The sequence below is a fragment of the Botryllus schlosseri genome, chromosome 7 (genome assembly GCF_051294905.1).
Source record: "Botryllus schlosseri isolate E-star chromosome 7, Bs_hap1, whole genome shotgun sequence".
Lineage (NCBI taxonomy): Eukaryota > Metazoa > Chordata > Ascidiacea > Stolidobranchia > Styelidae > Botryllus > Botryllus schlosseri.
Window position 1 is genome coordinate 23,753,271 of NC_137242.1, and position 15,055 is coordinate 23,768,325.

At 42.2% G+C, this 15,055-nt stretch overlaps 2 protein-coding genes and 1 long non-coding RNA gene across 3 annotated transcripts in view; 2 read left to right on the forward strand and 1 right to left on the reverse strand.

Annotated features, from left to right (window-relative positions):
* LOC145442848 (bystin-like) overlaps positions 1-9,892 on the reverse strand; it is a 360,604-nt gene extending 350,712 nt beyond the window's left edge. The window contains exon 1 of the mRNA XM_080320876.1: positions 9,853-9,892. The gene's annotated coding sequence lies outside the window, so the exon portion shown is untranslated. The remainder of the gene's footprint in view (positions 1-9,852) is intronic.
* LOC145443014 (uncharacterized) overlaps positions 1-15,055 on the forward strand; it is a 301,527-nt gene that overhangs the window by 126,770 nt on the left and 159,702 nt on the right. The window lies entirely within an intron of this gene.
* On the forward strand, positions 33-3,712 carry LOC145443212 (uncharacterized). The gene is made up of 2 exons (XM_080321200.1): positions 33-586; positions 1,471-3,712. The coding sequence occupies exons 1-2, from the start codon at positions 393-395 to the stop codon at positions 2,474-2,476; spliced, it is 1,200 nt and encodes a 399-aa protein (XP_080177326.1). The 5' UTR covers positions 33-392; the 3' UTR covers positions 2,477-3,712.

Here is a 15,055-nt window from a genome sequence, read left to right on the forward strand (position 1 = left end):
AACCGTAGAATACGGGCGGAAAGCCACCGTGACACCAGGTTATACCGATCGTCAATTGTTATGTCACAGATACATTGACCGCGTACGAAGTAATTCGAGTTCACGGTGTCGTAGACTATAGTCGAAATCCATCAATAGCAGTACTAACAATGTATCTCATTTCTCGACTGCTTCGTGCGTAAGAACATCATGTATGATTTAAATCGAACGGATATAGTCTAAACGTATCCGTATATGATATTTGCCCGCAATTGGTTTGGCTCAAATTGTGTATTATTGTGTATGTGTAGAGGGTCTGTGTAATGTGTATTGCATTATTCTTCCCTCTGTGCTGTGGGTGATTGCTACGGGCTATACAATTACCCACGTAGCTTAGCGGTTCTACGCAGTTAATGCGGCATGATTTTGATTGGGTCTTCCAGATGTCGGTCCCTATGGTTATAAACCATATGTACATAGACTACATGCCCGATAGACCAAATAATCGACATGTCGCAAAGTGCAAATTATGTGGATCAAAAGTATCCGATCGGTTCGGTACGACTTCGATTTTCACTCGTCATTTGAAGGGAAAGCATTTATCTGAGTAAGTACAATTCATATTTTCACATTTTGATATTTTCGCACATCAGTATGTCCTACGTTGTACGTATAGTAGTGTCAGTATTTCATACGCTAACGGAATGCATGCCTAGGCCTAAAGATGCGTGCAGGCCGACTACTTCGTGATTGAACGCACGAAATTGTTACGGAGCCGGAGGCGAGTCATAGCAATAGGCTTTGAAATGTAGGCGACGAATGCATGTCTAAATTGGACTTGTATCGAAGGAGCGCTACAGAATTAGCCATGCAAAGCGATACGATCTACGATACCTACAATTGAGTCTTACAAGCTCAAACTATAGGCCTAGCCGAACCTGACAGCGCATGTTTTTAAGGTTGCTGGCGGTTTCACGCAATTTAGATGGTCACTGGCTTTGACTAGGCTTCGAACATGCATGCCTTGTCTATGCATGTGTTTTGGGCGCTGGCGTCTGAACGTGAGAAATATAATGGAACTTACACGCGGCTACAGTACGACGGTTCAATGATGCAAGCTTCTTTTGTTATAGAGTCGTAATTAAAATCAAATTCACCAATTAAAATTAAAAATATTTTCCTTCAACTTCTGCGTAGAATACGTTATTAATTTGTACCGCCATCCAGCATCCAAACAGTTCTCAGGCATAAATCACCAACAGCAACCTCGTCGACCATTGCCATATCTGTCTGGTGCTGATTTAAAACGAAGTAGTCGATATTTTCACAGAATACAAAGCGCTTCCTAGTCCACCCAAATTGCTCTTATGGGCACGATTTCAGTTTGAGGAGCTTCATTGAATACACCCTAGAAAGCTTTTTGTTCAGCGAAACTTAAATGAACATTCACCGTTCGTTCCAATATCTTGAATGAAGTGTGTTTTTATACAGGTATCAAGAATACACCAACTCAAAAGCGCGAAAGGGGAATGTACAAAGAATAACACCCTACCTTTTGGGATCCTCAAAAATGCTTCCAGGCGGTACCCAAGCCCAGGCCATCACTAATTCCATTTTAATGGATTCAATTGTTCAGGAGGGCATGCCCCTCAGAATAGTGGATTCGGTTGGTTTCAACCGATTTCTCGACACTATTAATTCCAGATACCGTTCCCCATGTCGTAAGACATTTGTTGGCCTTCTTGTCAAAAAACGGAATGAAATCAAGGGAAATATAAAAAGGAAACTGGCACAATGTGAAACGGTAAACATTACTGTAGACATATGGTCTGATAGAAGAATGCGTTCCTACATTGGTATAACCTGTCATGTGCTAATTGAAGAATCTAATTCACTAAATTTAAAGCCATATACACTGGCCTGTCAAAGGTTTGTAGGAAAACACACCAGTGCCAACATCATTGCTCATTTTGAACAAATGATGGAGGAGTATGGCATAAAAAACAAGGTTGAGTTCGTTATTACTGACAATGCGTCCAACATGAAAAAGGCTTTCCAAGTGAGCTTTCCCGAGTGTAGCGATACCGAAGATGATGTGGCGGACACTCCCAGTGATGACATGAGTGATTGGGAAGACCCCGAAGGATTTACTGTATTGAGTCGTAAAATTTGCGACACAGCCAAAAGAGGTCGCTTGTCATGTTTTGCCCACACTCTGCAGCTTTGCATCAAAGACGGTTTGGATCACATAAAATGCATTCAACCAGCTTTGTCAAAACTCAGCAAACTGTCAAGTATATTGCATAGCAGCACAAATTTCCTGAATTTATTCGAAGCCAAGTTTGGTAGCAACAAATCAATACCAGCTTCAAATATCACAAGATGGAACTCAACTCTGATACAAGTTGAGAAAGTAATTATGCTTGACCACGGAAGATTATCCGAATTGTGTAAAGAAGCCGGTCATGCTGAGCTAATATTCAGTGGAAGGGAGTGAGGACAGCTTTCTGAATTAGAGTCAATTCTGGGACCGTTCCTCACGGCGACAAATCTGACGCAGGGCGAACATATTCCCACAATTAGCTGTGTTTTACCTACTATTTTAGCATTGAACAGGCACCTCAAAAAACACTTGGGCAGCGCAAAGCACACGAAACCCTTGGTTGAAGGCCTAAAGAATTCTTTGTCACAAAGGTTTTGTGGTATTTTCAGCAATGTTGACGTAATTGATGATTACAGTGATCTTGGTAATTCCGAAGCATTCGGTGAGGAGGTGTATCTACTCGCAGCTGTCTTAGACCCGAGATTTCAAATGCGATGGATGGTTGACATCGATGCATCGGAAAATGCCAGAGCAATATTGCGCAATAAAATAACCGATTTAGTGACAACGCTTGCAGAACGGGTAACAGCGTCGTCCGACTCATCAAGCGAGAAGGAAGATGAGTATGATGGGCCTCCTAATAAATATGGGAAACTTTTTGCATCATATGGAAGATGGGGGTTAGCTAAAAAGCAGCAAGTTTCAGCACTGACCCAATTCCTCAAGTATTTGGATTCGGATGGAATAGCTAGCCACATGGCACTAGAGGACATTTGTCCAATTACATACTGGGGAGAGAATAAAAAAAATCTGAATTTGTTGTACAACCTGGCGAAACGGGTGCTGGCTATACCCGCGTCGAGTGCCCCTGTAGAAAGAGTTTTTAGTCAGGGTGGCATCCTAATGCGACCCCACAGAGCCCGGCTATCTCCTGCTACTTTGTCAGACTTGATATTCGTGAAATGTAACGCGAATATTTAGCTCGAACGAATTTCCGGGCTATGCGTCAATCGAGTGTCGACGTTTCGTTATCACTGCATGTGTCTATAACTTTAAAATGTATACTCAGAATTGTGAGTACTCTTTTTCCGTTTCGCAATTCGAATAAAGTGAGACCACAGTGCTGTTTTCGAGTGATCTTATACTGTCAGGCTAAGTGTCAGTGCCGGCGTGATTGTGGCTGTCGTCCTTATGGCAAAATAAGCGTGTTTTATGTTGTGGCCTAGATGTCGGGTGTGCACCAGAAATTTGTTTTAAATTTGGTTTACTACGATAAGTCAGAGCAATACAATATCCTGCTCGTGCATAACACAATGTTCGTTACTCGATCGATTCAGAATAAATGGCGAGTCAATCTGCAACCAGTTTGGAAATCATGTCTCGTAAGCTACTTCGAAAATTCAACTTGACTTGAATTGTAACTTGACTCGTGACTTGACTTGACTCGAGTCACCTCCAAAAATCGTATGACTTGACTTGACTCGAGTCACCTTTGAAAAAATTGACTTGACTTGACTCGAGTCAAAATGTCCAATGACTCGAGATGACTCGTGACTCGAAGGTAGTGACTTGATCCCAACACTGGTAACCCGTGAGAGCGATCATTTATTCAATGTTCGTGTGTTTTACTGAGCCTCCATTGCTTTCTCACAAATAAATTGACCGCAAACAAAGTGACCAAAGCTTACGTTGTCGTAAACTAGTATAGTGAACCAAACCTCTTGTTATATTGAAATTGAATTCGAACATAGTTTATAATATTCCTCAACCATTGGCGCAGGCTCGAATTGTATTATATCAATTTGTAAATGGGTAATGTATTGCATCTTAATAATTCGTTTCTCTATTCTCTTGTGACTGGTAACTATAAACGGAGGGTATGTAATTACTTACGTAGTTTAACTGTTCTACGTATATGTGAGCAATACAGCGCCTTCCTCCGTGTATATTTAACTCTATATTCGTTCATCGGTTCAGAATCAATGACCACGCAATCTGTATTTCAGACAGCTAGCAAAATGCAATGTCTTAATCATGCCTCATACATCCAAAAGGCAACTTGACTTGAATTGTGACTTGACTCGTGACTTGACTTGACTTGACTCGACTTGACTCGAATCATCTTCATAAATCAAGTGACTTGACTTGACTCGAGTCGCCTTCGAAAACCGATTGACTTGACTTGACTCGAGTCAAAAAGTGCAATGACTCGAGATGAATCGTGACTCGAAGGTAGTGACTTGTTCCCAACACTGGATTCTTGGACGAGAGTTTCGGATATGGTCGGATAGTTGGGTGCGATTCTTCGGAATCAGCCGGATAGTTCCGTAGACACCAAAACTGTCGGATGGATTCGGGTTCTCAAAAATCAACATCAGCTCATCACTGCTTTGATGAGACAACTTGACTTTAATTGTAACTTGACTCGAGTCACTTTCAAAAATCGATTGACTTGACAGGACTCGAGTCAAAATGTGCAATGACCCGAGATGTCTTGTGACTTGGAGGTAGTGATTTGATCCCAGCACTGGTTATTATCCCATTGTCAAGGAACTGATTGAACTGGGTGTGACTGCCTGAAGAACAATTTAAAGTAGGCCTATGTATAATATGGCTGGCTACCCCTGTACCTGCTGCAGACATGGGGTGATTACTTCATGAATGTAATCGATTGCGATTACGATTACTTCTGAATGACGCGATTACGATTACGATTACGATTACAGCAAAATCAGGAAGTAGTCGATTACGATTACGATTACATTGGAAAAGTAATCACGATTACTCACGATTACATTTATTTTGCATCTTAGAAGTTATATCGGAAGACAATATATGGATTGCGCTGAAAAGGCCTAATGAGATAACAAACTTCCTTGAAAAAAAGATGCGTCATTGGCTTGTTACGTCATCATGTACCGATTGCCCATTTTTATAGAAGTCGATTTATCGCACCCAACGATTTGCATTCTTGCCAGGTCCATAACCGCCGCCCCTAATTTCCCAATAGGGTGGGGAGCGAGATCGAAGGGGACTCAAAAGTATTTCGTAAACCAACATACATTATATAGTCTTTTCGAGAGATTTAATTAACTTGAAAATTCTCTCTGGATTGCTTGATTTTGAAATGCATACGTATCTTCCTAAAAAAGCATACATAATTTGGAACTAGTGAACTATATGCCCGCTTCACTCGTGTGAATGATTGACGTCATCTATCATGTTTCCCCATGATCATTTAATTCAATCTCCTTGTTTATTCTATCACTTATTCTTTTTTCTTCTTGTTCTCTCGTTTTTCCGCACGAGATAGAAAAATGCTGACTCAGCATTTTTTCTAGTTACGAGGTTTCAGTTTTGTCCGTTTGCTCCCATTATAGGGATTTTTGTCCGTTCACCCTTATTATATCACATATTTACACTCTGCCAAAAGCAGCTTTACATCTGCTGTATGACTGTGGGTGGTATAGGACCGTCGCACAACACTACCTCTTGTGCGTCTGATTGCATCAGTACAAGTCCCTCGTTCCTTAGATCTGCAGCCTTCATGCAAATTACCACATTCCGTTTTTTGCTTTTCTTCGTTATTGTTTTGCTCAAATGAATGAATCTCCTGTTCATTCGTTCAATGCCTGCGGACATTATCTGTTTTGCATTGTTTTCAGTCGTCATGTGGTACAATATCTCGTTGCCTTTATATTTACAGTGAGGAGGGGGCAACCCTTTTGTATGTCCATGGGCAGCCGCCAAACCATAGTTTGAGACTATTACTCTATCGCACCTTTTCATGACGTTCTTGATTTCTTCAATTCTCATTTGCACCCCGATATTCTTTGCTATGACGCCGCAAATTCCTTCCCAGGGATGATATCCATCCACTGAGTCATTACAAAGATCATGGCGACAATCAGACTCTTGAATTCCGTCTTAACGCTTGGACTGGTCCCTTGTTGTGGTAACTTGGCCAGCCATTGGCCAATGTGAATCTCGTGATTAACGGGGTTTTGTTGTTGGTGGAGAGAGGGCGAGGTTCTTCGTTGTCAGCGGGGATTCCCTACCTATTCAATCTAACCTCTGATCTCGGCGTGTGCCCACGCCTACCGTCACGCCAACGGACTCAGTCGCCGCCGGGGCCCTGTTTCTGGGGAGACGTGCATCCTAAAATCCCCAGACTCCTCGTCGGTCATATCCGGATATATGTCCGGTTGACCGGCAACAGCTGCTTTCTGGGTACCTTTTGGGAAAGTAGGTAAGACAGTGGCTGTCGTAATGCTACTATGGGCTGAATAGTTACAGTCGTTCGGACAAGTGCATCTACGAGAGCTGTCAGGACCAATTTTCTCGTGTTGGTCCTCATTTGCGCCAGCGGGGATTCCACACTCGACGTCTTCAAGAATAGTGCCAGCAGGGATTCCTGACTCGACACTTGGAGTTTCCCATAGGTTTTGTGTGACGTTAGTTGCGCTTTTCAACTCGTCGTTCGCACCAGTGGTGATTACCATCTCGGTACTTGCGCCATCGGCAACGGCCAGCGGCGACCGCCAGCGTGCCGGCTCGACGCTTATTTGATTTGCAGCTTCCATCAACGCCATCATCGGTTACAGTGTCGCGAGGACTGCTTCCGACTTTGGTTCCGTCCCGTTGATCTCATGAGATCCCATCATGTAGAGTTACTAAAGACAACTCTTCAATCGCATTAGACGGTGTTTTCAACCCAATTACTATGCTTGGTAATTGCTGTACTTGTTCAATGGAACGGACAGACCATCAAAATTAATCTCTACCAAGGAATCAACTTGGGACGAGCCACCTATTCCTGTCAATTCCATGTCTATTGGTTGACGTTCCTCCCAGCTTTGTGGGTATTTAGTAATAACGACCTTTTTCATTATCAAATTGGGGATGCTTCCCGTGTCAGCTAGGAATTTCGAACCCGTTATTGTATCAATCAAATACAACAATTGGCCTCCGAACAATTCCGTAACTCGGGCTGTAATGGGTCATCCGGCGTATCAAGAAATGTAAATAAGGGTAAAGAAGAGTTATGTACAGTTTTTGTGTGTTGGGGGTAATAAATTACCTGGGAGCTGATTTACGGGATCAATCAGCTCCCGCAAGCGATCGAGAGTCGAATACCTTGATTCAGTTCATCATCCGTCCAATATGAAGCACCATATCGACGTGGATGATCAGGGTATTGAGGTTCCGCCCAAGTCACTTGGCTATTACCTCGGGACGAGTGTGCAGGCGGTAAAGATGGCTTTGTGTCACGCACTTCCTTTGTTTCCTGGTTCCTAGGGCGCGTCTCTTGTTCATCCAGAAACTCGGAGTTCCAGACGAGTTGTAGTTCCTCCGCAACGTCCCGCCAGGTTTTCTCTTCTTCCCAGTCTCGTAACATCAGTCTGAGCGCTTCTGGAAGTCGTTGTCGTAAATTTCGGAAAAGACGCAATCCATCCGGATTATCCTCAATAAGACTATCCATGTCTATTTCTAGTTGCTTCAAAGCGCTATTCAGCAGAGGTAGCGGCTCTTCCTCCCAGCGATAATTTCTGCGGAAATCCCCAATGATCTTTTCATCATTTACCAAACCCTGGGGATTGGATAAGGAAAGGGATCGCATCACCGATTCCCATTCTGCTTCCCCCGAATTGGTATTAAAAAAATTTCCCAGTTGAGTAGCCTGCTTGTGTCTGCCAGCCGCCCGCAATTTCTTCTGCATCGCATTAGCCAATATAACATCCACCTCCGTATTCCCGGAACCGTGGCGTATTCGTCGCATCGAATTTTCCATCCACTTTAGCAGTGGCATGTCCCCAGGATCCATCATAAGCTGAAGCATTTCTTTTTCTGATTGGATTTTAACAGGCACGTTGAGCATTGGGACCGTAACACCGGGATATTGGTGCAGCTGTTGTTGCCCTGGCCTTCTGCTACGATCGTTGGGGGTAGAGGTAAAACGAGGAATATTTGGATAAGTCACGTTGTTCGGTCGGCCCTCATCCGTATCTTCATCCGACGAATTTTCGGAACTTCGGAGAGACTTCCCTATCTCCTTTATTTCTCGAGCCAATACTCGCATTCGATTATCGTAATCGTCGTCTCCAGTGTCTTCCGCATTTTCTCTAGTATCACCCTGTTCTCGGAAGGTCACCCGTCGGGATTCGCCATCCGCACTCCCCGCTCGTCTTCGAGAATCCTTCTCCTCGTTACGACGTTCCTGCCATCCTCGATACCCCATATACTTATCTAAGGGACTCTTTTTAGGTTTCGACGCAACGGGGGGCTCTCTCCCCCCAAGTCTGATGAGGCTTGGCATTTCCGCGGGGTTTTGCTTTTTCTGTTTGGCGCGTGCACCACTTCCCACATGGAAACATGGTGTCGTCCCCATGCGAGAGTCTGACAACGAGGTCGGCTCGGAACTAGGTAACGTAGGATAGACGGCCGTCACAGCATGACAATCCAAACCCTTGCGAACCGTCATCGTTGGCCCTTGTTTTATGTCCCCACTTGGCCGCTCAGCAGCAAGAACGTACGCCGGAGGATGATATTCTGGTGCATTTGGACGTATCGTCAAAACGGGAGGTTGGGTTCTATCTCGCGTAACCTGTGCTTGCGACTTTCCGAGCTCAAACTCTGACGTAAGAATGTCATTCAGCACATCGGTGGAGACCTTCCCGCTAACTTTTGTTGTGGCATCACAAACAGCTTTGAGGTCCGCTTGAGCTTTTCGAACCTCTTTCTTTGCCCTCTCTAAACCTTTCATAGTTTCTGGCAGAGCTGTTTTTACTTCTTTTAATAATTCCGTTTGTTCAGCCACATCCTTAGCAAGTTGTCTTTCTTGTCGCCGTACATCTTCATGGCGTTTTTGTGTCGCTTTAAGCAGGGTAATCCCTTGTTTGAGTTCATTTGTCGCTTCTGACGACTTTTTACATTTCAATGCTTTCAATATTCTTCGCATAGCACTTCCTATTGACTAGTGGAAGTACTGTTGACAAAAGGTAGTAGATCAGGTGAAGACACGTTGAAATAGAATGTAGATCCTTGCGTCGTATTCGTGGGTTGGACGTAAGCAGTAGATTCGCTGCTATTAGATCCCAAAAATACGTTCAACAGATTAGCAAACGCTCCAGGCGATACATGCAAATAAATTGCTGCCAATATTATCAGGAGAGATACAGACGATGAAAGCAAGGATACGACAAGTACAAGTTTTACGATGGTCGTCTTAGAAAGCATCGATTGGTCAACGTCTGAACACCGGAAGTTCCCCGTACTGGCCACCAATTTTGTTTTTATAGTGCAGCTCCACAACGATTGTTATGCGAGTAGTCCACACTTGTTCGGGATACTTCGTAGGACAAAGTTGACACTCTTTGCTCTTTTGTGTAGTACTGACGACGTTCGTAGATCTGTAGATGTTGATTTGAGATTTTTCACAGTCGTAAATGTTGATTGTAGTATTCCGCAGTTGTAATGTTGTCTTGTTTCCAAACAGCCAATGACCATTAGGTCCAAAATTCTAATCTAACCTTATACGTGTACTCTAAAACCTTAATACAACCAAATACTCCAATCAGTTAATTGTGCAGACGGAAATGAGGTAACTCTATGCAAAGCTTGGCTTAAAATGGCATACACATCATTCATCAATTGTAACACAAGGCATGGTTTAACCTATACATCATCATACACGATTAATAAACATTTTCAATACTCCAATAATAGTTTTCAACCAATTATGGACACAAAAATAGGGCGCTTCTATAAACATCATCCCGTACGGGTCTATCAGAATACGAGTAAAAGCTAGGCCTATAAATATGTCATGCATGATTGATAACTTTTCAATACTCCAAGGTTAGTTTACACATATAAATGTGAAGGCCTTCCCTGCCTCGACACACAAGCATATGCAATATACAAGAAACATGCCAATAGATGTTACAAAAAATACACTCAGAGTTCAAGTTGACCAACTTGCAGACTCGTGTATTATAAGAGTTCTCCAGTCTTCCAGCTGCAGGTATCGAACCGAAAGCAGTCCAGAAACCGACCCCTTGTTGAGTACTTTACATCATCAAGTACTTTCGTGTCGATTCGGGGATCGGGCATTCCAATAGCAGGCGGCGTTTGTTGAGGGTTCGTCGTAGGCAGAGATTCCGAATGCAATATCTCTATACTCTTGGCTCTTTTCATCTTTAGTTCATCGACTTCATGGAGCTATTCCAGCACATTTCATTTGGCTTCTCCATTTCTGTATACTTTGCAACTTCGGCTAGCAGTCAATCCCATTTTATTGCACTGCTTTATTTCTGTATACTTTGCAACTGTGGCAAGCAGCCGATCCAATCATTATAAGATCAAGGGCTTCCAGGGGTACATGCGAACATCACCCTTCAATGCCGAAAGACTTTAGAACCTCCCGCAATCAATCGTCAATATACTGTTTTGTGGATATAGTCTGATACTGGATGCTTCGTTTTGGGCTGTGTTTCAAGAGTGCTGGACTGCTGGTGGCTTTACATTGGTAGAGCCAGAAATTAGCCAACACTAGGGGACACATTCATGATGTCTGCATTGGTAGTCATTGGATATTACAACTGAATGTACAATTCATGTGGGCACCATACATGGCATGGATATGCAATATGCATACACACATATATTACATATACTTCAGCTCACTGCAAAAGTTCGCATACATGGAAAAATGGTGGCGCCATTTTCGGTAAAGCAACCTGATGGTATAGCTAACTACTAACATGCATACGGCAATTCCAGATAAGCACAAAGTGCTATCAACACAGCGACTAAATCTACAAAGCATATTCGATTGTTCATTCATTAACCCATGCGCAAATTCGAAATACGAAATGGCGGCATTTTTGTTAACTCAACACGATAGTGAGTATCGGCAATTATAGAGTTCGAACACGTTCTGCTAATTTAGCGTTGACGCAATCGATCTCATGAAACGAAAGCGTGAACCCTGGGACTCAATATTCGACACATCAATTTCGCAAAAACTGATGTGTGTATTTTTCTATTGTATATAAGAATTTTTGTTTTTAATTCTATTGAGAGTTATTTAGGGTGATTATATCTGTTGCTTACGCAACGGCAATTCTTCATACTAACAGCTCATATGGGCAGCCTCATGACTACAGAAGTCACCTCTATTTTTTCGGTTACTATAATTCCTTACCTTAACAATTTGGAGGGGCAGTGTAGGCATTCTCTGAAATATAAGATTTGCAGTGCCTATAGTTGAGAGCTTAAATTTACGACCTTTTACTTTGTATAGCTACAATCCATGAAGCGCGGATTTATGCATTTGAAACTCAGTGACAATGCGGCTCGTTTCGGAAAGGCACGAACTTACACCGGCGTTTCCACGCTATTGAATTGTGAACAGTCCACCGTATTATATTTATGTTAGCATCTTGGCACATAAGGGAGACTTGAGAACGGTACGACTTTGATAGTCGTAGCTTTCACATATTAAAGCGGATCAATAAATTCGTAGCTCATCAAATTTCAACGTACACAAACTGGAATAGTTGCGCCTCGATGTAGGAATTGTCACATACATATGACTAGCGCATTCCTAACTTTCAAGTCCTTTTTCTAGATAGGGCGTCTTGCGCAAAGTCGTTATTGTTCAATAATTATCCGGCCCGCAACGTAATTTGAGTTTGACACCCCTGGGAGTTGTCTGTGCGGCTCGGACCTCGTTGTCGCAAATACTTGGCGTTGAATTATTGTGCCAAAATGCCTAAATTAGGACACGACGAAGCAAGCTGTACGCAAAAGCACAGCTAATGTTTTAGAACTTTAGACTAAGTGAAAAAACCCAATTGACCTTTAATATCAGTGTGCCAAAGTTTGAGTGTCCGGTGTGTTATAATCATGAACTTATTTGCGGGAACATGCACAGATTATACCTGAAGCCTGATATATACTCCATTCCGAATCGAATCACTCACATACCTGCTATGGACCAGCCCTAATCACAAGTCATTGCGATGTCCGGTAATGCCGAAGAATATAAGTATCACGGATTAACGTATTCATTTTATTTCCGCAATGTACGCATTGGTCTTAGTAACAGTCGTGATGCTTGAGATCACTTGCGACTGCATGGTGACATGGCATCTGTCCTATAAAACTATAAACCTAGCATAGAACCCAGTAGTTTGCCACAGGCTAAATCGAATCCCCCAGTGTGGCGATTCCAACCGATACGCTGCGACACATCTTCCGACATTGCAAGTAATGCCCGAGAGGGTCTTGGAATCCAATGCCAAAATTATACGGCGAAGATGCCATTTTCAGTTTATATGTAAAGAACAGCCATAACAACAAAATGTGCTGGCAGTGGGCAGGTACCGTAAACCATAAAATTTCAGAACCACTGTCATAGTGTGCCGCAAATGAGTTTATTTGCAAAAGTCTATAGCTATATGGCATTGGATTATATCACTGGTAATATCATATATTAACAAGGGTCTTCATGTCTTCATTCACTTACCAATCTGACAATTAGTTGTTATAACTGCTGCCTATCTCCATTTACCTTCTATCTGCCACTATAGTTTTTATAGCTATATGTTAAAATTAAAACAATCATTATGTTAATTCATAAATACCCTATCTACTAATATTGTCAGTATGATAAATTTTACTTGAAGTTAATTATACTAGTAACAATTTATCAACTTCATGTAATATTCCAATGCCCATTCTATTTCGTAGTGCAGTGATGCCTTTATCTAACCTCCATATACTATTAAATGTTCTCATGTTATTGTTTTATAAAAATAGTTTAGTAATGCCTTTTACTGACTGGCCATGTATTATCAAATATCCTAACGCTATTGCATTATAGCAATTTGTCCAACTTGCCATCACTCTCAGTCGACTTCTTTCAACTCCTGTCAACTTTCTAGTCATTTCATGCCTTTCAGCTCTGTGTAAAGTCAACTGAATTTTCTGGCCTTATCCTTCGAGTTATATTCAGTTTTGGGCGGAAGAACATTAACGCACATGCATCCCTATTTGTCGCTACGGGCAATATTTTACTTCCTCGATTTAGGGACTGACGCAAATCCGGACATTCATCAAGCAATTTTTTGCCCCTATAAGGCGTCGTATGGCGTGATTAAACCACCAATTAAAGTAAATTCTCACCATTCTGCTATAGTTAATAGTTTCCTGTGCGTCAATACGCCATTACAACATTGCAATTCCCACCGCCTTTTGTAGAATCATTTCGCAAAAGTTCCGTAATTTGATTCCAAATTTGCACATTGACGCATTACATAAACAGCCCTTGGCTCTATTACCCAATCCGCAACTTCCTCAGTTACATCAATTATTTTTTCTCTTGTTATGCAATCCTCAGTTTTGCTAGTTATGTAATTCTTAATTTTTACTTATTACGCAATTCGCATTTTTTGCTTGTTCTGCAATTCGCATTTGTGCTTGTTCTGCAATTCGCATTTGTGCTTGTTACGCAAGCCGCAATCTTCGGCCAGTTCGCGCGAATTAAATTTACTTTCCACAGGCTTAACCAGGGCCGGAAAAAAAACTTCTCCATTTAAAAAAAAAAACCGATGTTATACTTGTAACAAGCACTGTTAACTCCCTAGCGCCCGAAACTACTAAAACCTACTTCGTTCAAAACGTGGTTTTTCGTGTCTATAGTGCAGTCATCATCATATGTGTATGATTTTGACTCACAATATCGCCCTTTCACACATAATTAGTCGATCCAAGTTCTGCAATTTAGCGGAAAACACCCCTGTTTGGGGCAAGTTGTCCGCAGAATCTGTCACAAGGTTCAGTAACTTCTCAAAGGGTCGTAACGAGGTTAGGACTTGGGTATCTCTATCCACGCCACCATCGCCAATCGAACAAACCGGTGGGCTCGACAGCAGTAATCACCCACGGAATGCTAGGTGACTGAACCCTTCCTTGCCACGTAACATTTAGGTACAAAGCCCCTTCTGTCGAGCACCATAATACAACATCAATTACCAAGGTAGACTAATTCAGTAGGCTAATGGCGTTGTTATTTATCCGTTCCAATATTCGAAGATAAATCTATATTTAGACTTCAATAGATTTTGGTGAAAATTAAATCTTTCCACGGCCGCAAAACTTCAACGCGACAGAACCTACTATGCGCGACGCAACCGCCCGCCCGCACTACCCCGGCGTCACACAACCCCGACAAGCCATGCCAAGCGCAACTACCCCTCTATTCAGCTATTCCAAAATGTACCTTTTTCTCGTGACAGGCGCAAATGTTGCTATAGTACATAATACATTTACAATGTGTGTGGAATCTGCACAGTTCAAATTCAAAATAGGGTCGACACCACGCAGATTAATTCTAGTTATCGTTATTGTAAAACCATGTACTTTTTTGCCTAAACTGCAAAAGGTAAGTTGTTGAGAGTTCACATTCTACCATTTTGAGCTATACTACTTTATGGCCTTTCAACAGAATTCCTATTCATAACTGCCTGCACCGCATAAGAGATTTCTGGTAATTTTTGTGGAAACCGGTACCACGCAAACCTATAAGTTTCACTTTAATTCAATTATTGATCTTACGCGCAGTCGTGACTGGTGCTATGTACACATTGTTTTGTTACTGACATATGTCAGAATTACCACTCTTATTTGTGTACTCGAATGCACGATGTAGCGCGCTGTGTAATGCAATTTACTTATACTAAACTAAAG

What these genes read in the sequence shown, in the direction of transcription:
- LOC145443212 (XM_080321200.1), top strand. Translation starts at nt 393, where the DNA reads ATGCGGCATGATTTTGATTGGGTCTTCCAGATGTCGGTCCCTATGGTT. An exon ending in AAGGGAAAGCATTTATCTGA is followed by an intron (nt 587 to 1,470) that starts GTAAGTACAATT and finishes GTTTTTATACAG; the next exon opens with GTATCAAGAATACACCAACT.